At 48.0% G+C, this 5,514-nt stretch overlaps 1 protein-coding gene across 1 annotated transcript; it reads right to left on the bottom strand.

Moving 5' to 3' along the window:
- Positions 1-1,042: 1,042 nt before the first annotated feature.
- Positions 1,043-2,065, bottom strand: LOC136850347 (opioid growth factor receptor-like). The gene has a single exon (XM_067123969.1). It carries the CDS (start codon positions 2,063-2,065, stop codon positions 1,043-1,045), a length of 1,023 nt encoding a protein of 340 aa, XP_066980070.1.
- Between the last annotated feature and the right edge of the window lie 3,449 nt (positions 2,066-5,514).

Below are 5,514 nucleotides of genomic sequence, written 5' to 3'. Positions count from 1 at the left end.
TTCTGAGGGCTCGTGTCGATCCTCTACAGGTACCTGGGGAGGGTCAAGGACCTTCTGAGGGCTCAGGTCGATCCTCTACAGGTAGACTGGGAGGGTCAAGAACCTTCTGAGGGCTCGGTCGATCCTCTACAGGTACCTGGGGAGGGTCAAGGACCTTCTGAGGGCTCGGGTCGATCCTCTACAGGTAGACTGGGGAGGGTCAAGGACCCTCTGAGGGCTCGGGTCGATCCTCTACAGGTAGACTGGGGAGGGTCAAGGACCTTCTGAGGGCTCGGGTCGATCCTCTACAGGTAGACTGGGGAGGGTCAAGGACCTTCTGAGGGCTCGGGTCGATCCTCTACAGGTACCTGGGGAGGGTCAAGGACCTTCTGAGGGCTCGGGTCGATCCTCTACAGGTAGACTGGGAGGGTCAAGAACCTTCTGAGGGCTCAGGTCGATCCTCTACAGGTACCTGGGGAGGGTCAAGGACCTTCTGAGGGCTCGGGTCGATCCTCTACAGGTAGACTGGGAGGGTCAAGGACCTTCTGAGGGCTCAGGTCGATCCTCTACAGGTAGACTGGGGAGGGTCAAGGACCTTCTGAGGGCTCGGGTCGATCCTCTACAGGTAGACTGGGGAGGGTCAAGGACCTTCTGAGGGCTCGGGTCGATCCTCTACAGGTACCTGGGGAGGGTCAAGGACCTTCTGAGGGCTCGGGTCGATCCTCTACAGGTAGACTGGGGAGGGTCAAGGACCTTCTGAGGGCTCGGGTCGATCCTCTACAGGTAGACTGGGGAGGGTCAAGGACCTTCTGAGGGCTCGGGTCGATCCTCTACAGGTAGACTGGGGAGGGTCAAGAACCTTCTGAGGGCTCGGGTCGATCCTCTACAGGTAGACTGGGGAGGGTCAAGGACCTTCTGAGGGCTCGGGTCGATCCTCTACAGGTAGACTGGGGAGGGTCAAGAACCTTCTGAGGGCTCGGGTCGATCCTCTACAGGTAGACTGGGGAGGGTCAAGGACCTTCTGAGGGCTCGGGTCGATCCTCTACAGGTAGACTGGGGAGGGTCAAGGACCTTCTGAGGGCTCGGCTCGATCCTCTACAGGGAGACTGGGGAGAGCTGTGGTGTGGGAGGGTCCAGGACCTTCTGAGGGCTCGGGTCGATCCTCTACAGGGAGACTGGGGAGAGCCATGGTGTGGGAGGGTCCAGGACCTTCTGAGGGCTCGGCTCGATCCTCTACAGGGAGACTGGGGAGGACCGTGGTGTGGTAGGGTCCAGGACCTTCTGAGGGCTCGGCTCGATCCTCTACAGGGAGACTGGGGAGGGCCATGGTGTGGGAGGGTCCAGGACCTTCTGAGGGCTCGGCTCGATCCTCTACAGGGAGACTGGGGAGGGCCATGGTGTGGGAGGGTCCAGGACCTTCTGAGGGCTCGGCTCGATCCTCTACAGGGAGACTGGGGAGGGCCGTGGTGTGGTAGGGTCCAGGACCTTCTGAGGGCTCGGCTCGATCCTCTACAGGGAGACTGGGGAGGGCCGTGGTGTGGTAGGGTCCAGGACCTTCTGAGGGCTCGGCTCGATCCTCTACAGGGAGACTGGGGAGAGCCGTGGTGTGGGAGGGTCCAGGACCTTCTGAGGGCTCGGCTCGATCCTCTACAGGGAGACTGGGGAGAGCCGTGGTGTGGGAGGGTCCAGGACCTTCTGAGGGCTCGGCTCGATCCTCTACAGGGAGACTGGGGAGGGCCGTGGTGTGGTAGGGTCCAGGACCTTCTGAGGGCTCGGCTCGATCCTCTACAGGGAGACTGGGGAGGGCCGTGGTGTGGTAGGGTCCAGGACCTTCTGAGGGCTCGGCTCGATCCTCTACAGGGAGACTGGGGAGGGCCGTGGTGTGGTAGGGTCCAGGACCTTCTGAGGGCTCGGCTCGATCCTCTACAGGGAGACTGGGGAGGGCCGTGGTGTGGGAGGGTCCAGGATCTTCTGAGGGCTCGGCTCGATCCTCTACAGGGAGACTGGGGAGTGCCATGGTGTGGTAGGGTCCAGGACCTTCTGAGGGCTTGGCTCGATCCTCTACAGGGAGGCTGGGGAGGGCCATGGTGTGGTAGGGTCCAGGACCTTCTGAGGGCTCGGCTCGATCCTCTACAGGGAGACTGGGGAGGGCCGTGGTGTGGTAGGGTCCAGGACCTTCTGAGGGCTCGGCTCGATCCTCTACAGGAGACTGGGGAGAGCCGTGGTGTGGGAGGGTCCAGGACCTTCTGAGGGCTCAGCTCGATCCTCTACAGGGAGACTGGGAGGGCCGTGGTGTGGTAGGGTCCAGGACCTTCTGAGGGCTCGGCTCGATCCTCTACAGGGAGACTGGGAGGGCCGTGGTGTGGGAGGGTCCAGGACCTTCTGAGGGCTCGGCTCGATCCTCTACAGGAGACTGGGGAGGGCCGTGGTGTGGTAGGGTCCAGGACCTTCTGAGGGCTCGGCTCGATCCTCTACAGGGAGACTGGGGAGGGCCGTGGTGTGGTAGGGTCCAGGACCTTCTGAGGGCTCGGCTCGATCCTCTACAGGGAGACTGGGGAGAGCCGTGGTGTGGGAGGGGTGCATGACCTTCTGAGGGCTAAGTGCTGTGACGTCAAAAGGATCACCATCCGGTAGCCAGCCATGTAAAGTGCTCATTATCTGTCACTAAATATTAATATTATTAGTTTTCCCTAAAAGATGGATTTAATTGATAATTTACATAACTCAGGAATTTTCAGATGTTACCCGTATATTTTTCTTATTAAAAATAAGTCAAGCATTTAAAAAAGAAATAGGTATAAGAATTCACATATTATCTTGGAAAAAAATTGATTCAGCATCTGTATATAGCTAGTTGATGGCTATGAATCAGAGATATGTGATGAATACTTTGAACCTCATAAATGCTCACATTCATTCAGATACATTATTTAAAAAGATATTGTATTCAAGAGTATACCTTAGTATAAAATCAACTAACGTTTATGTAAAAGAAGTTTTTGCATAAACATTAGCTTGAAATTAAATCTAATTCGTTTACAGACCTTACTTTATTCAGCTTTTTCCTGGAAGAAATGATTTCCTTGTTTAATATTGTCATTCTGAAAAACCTTCGACAGTGAATGAAATATGTAACTAAATAAAGAGGTAACCTGATAACATTTGCGATTTCTACTGCCAAACTTTGGACAGTTCCTTTTCAAACTTATAAACCTTTTTCCCTTTGTGGCATTTTAATATTTTTTCATTGTTTTTATTTGGTCATAAAAATCTGTAAACCCTCTTTCTGTGTTTCATCCTGAAGTTGATCAGTATTGCAGAGACTCCGTTCACGCTGTAGTGATTCATACTTAACATCATGGGAAATGTGTGTTATATTTTGATCCCATAAGAAAACTATCTCTCCCTTAAAGGTGAGATGTAACTTTGCTTTACTGCAACTGTCGTTGGAGCTTGCTCTTCCCATTGTCGTAGACAAGCGAAGAAATGCACTTGTCCGACTTGATTTAGTTTGTGCATGTTACAGTAACGAGGACTCTTTCTGGGTCGCTCTTGGGTTGATCAAATTGATTTGCTAATGGCCTTTTCGTTCCAATTGATCCACTGAGCTACTTTTGGTGATTTTGTAAGAATGTAGAAAATAATATAGAGACTTCATGTAGGAAAAGAGTAGATTGTTTGAAAGCATTTCTTTTATGGCAAAGCAAACAAATACATTTTTTAAAGGACAGTGGATCTTTGACCAAACAATATAGATAGAGAGAAGTTGTGCAAAGAGAATGCAGTCCTGTGTTAATGGGATGAACTTTTTGAAGAGTTGCTGAATGTGGATAGGAGAGAGGGAAACCCGAATACCTGAATAAGAGAGTAATGAGGATATCACGGGAGCTTTTGAAATGCGAATAATGGAAGGTGCCTGGAGTTGATGGGAGTGGCTGACTAGTGTTGTAGGATATGTAAGGATGATTAAAAGGTTTATGAAGGAAGTGTTTTCGATGGGTATTGCTCCTTTCGTAAGGGTAAGGACGATAAAGATGACTAAAATTTATATGGACACAGAGGTACTTAATTTCTTAGTTTAGTCGGTAAGGTGTTTAATATAATTTTTATTGAGAAATCTAGATGACAGAAATATTGATTTGAGAAGAGAAGTATACTGTAGGTTTGGATGAGGCAGTGGGTGTTTAGACAGAGCCTTTGTCATGGATCGTATTCGTGACAACTTTAAAAAAAATGGAAGGTGGATCTTATACGCAGCTGTAGATACATGAAGTGAATTAATATTCCATGGAAGGTGTTTGATGGGATTTAAACTGCAAAATTAAAGACAGATATCCAAAACAATGATGGGGAGAGAGCAGTGTGTGGATTTAGGCGAGGGTGAGGGTCTTTTGATGTAATATCATTTGGTAGGGAACAGTTGTGTGAAATTTTAGAATAAATAAAAAAAAAATTAGATGGCTTATATAGATTAGTACATAAAATGCGAAGGATATTGCGGATGTTTGAAAGGTAGTTTGTTTTGAGAAGCCAGAAGTTTTTTTTATGGTGAAAGAGATGCTTGCAGTAAGATATGAAGACGAGAATGAATCCTTTGGTGTGAAAGTTGAAGAGGGACGGATGAAGGTGCAGTTATGGGATAATACAAATGGACTGCAGTGTAGCGGTTTGCTGATGATTCAGCAAATTAACATGGAGTGGAGGATGCTGTGTTAGTAAAGGAGAAATCTGAAAGTGAATGCTAGCAAGCGTAGGGCCTTGGGTTTGAACAGAAGCCAAGAATGTAGAGAAATCAGTACCAGTACAGATGGAAGTGCGGGTGTTGTTGCGAAAATATGTAGGTTTTGGGAGAAAATAGGCTTGATGATAGCATGACGAGAAAACTGGAAAGCCAAAATAGAATCAAAACAGGGAAGGCAGCAGGGTCTCTGGAAAAGGTTCGAAAGAGAAGAAGAATGTCTATAGAAGCAAAAGTTGAAGGAACTGTTGAGCCAACTTCCTATTATGAAATTTAATTGTGGATAATAGCAAAAGATAATAATCTTAATTGCTTCAGTAGTATATGTTAAGTAAGACGGGGTAAAAGTAAGAAATATAGATTAAAAGTATATATATATATATATATATATATATATATATATATATATATATATATATATATATATATATATATATATATATATATATAGTAAAAAAGTTAATATGTAAAGTTGGATCAGAGGTTTTTAGTCACCTGAGTGGTTTGGAAGTTATGGAATGGACAAAGGTGTTGTCTGAGCGTGAAAGTGCATTCAATACAGCAGTGGTACAGTGTGCATGAGTGCCGGGGGGTGGAGAGAGAGACAGAAACAGTGCGACATCATGTGGTTTCCAAGACCTTCAGGAAAAGTTGGTGGCCATCTAGAAGAGAAAAATGAAGGAGATAACAAAATCGAAAGTTTCCCTGTCCTATTGCTGGCCAACCACCAATGCTGAGATCAAGCTGCGTATTGATATGGAAGAATCTCTGTAAGCTGACAAACTTTAGTGGAAGCA

This window comes from Macrobrachium rosenbergii, chromosome 22, assembly GCF_040412425.1.
Source record: "Macrobrachium rosenbergii isolate ZJJX-2024 chromosome 22, ASM4041242v1, whole genome shotgun sequence".
In the NCBI taxonomy this organism is placed as follows: Eukaryota; Metazoa; Arthropoda; class Malacostraca; order Decapoda; family Palaemonidae; genus Macrobrachium; species Macrobrachium rosenbergii.
Note: the sequence above shows the minus strand (reverse complement) of the source record. Positions and strands in the feature narration are given on the sequence as shown.

Excerpts from the sequence above, each read along its gene's own strand:
- LOC136850347 (XM_067123969.1), bottom strand. The coding sequence starts at position 2,065 with ATGGCCCTCCCCAGCCTCCCTGTAGAGGATCGAGCCAAGCCCTCAGAA.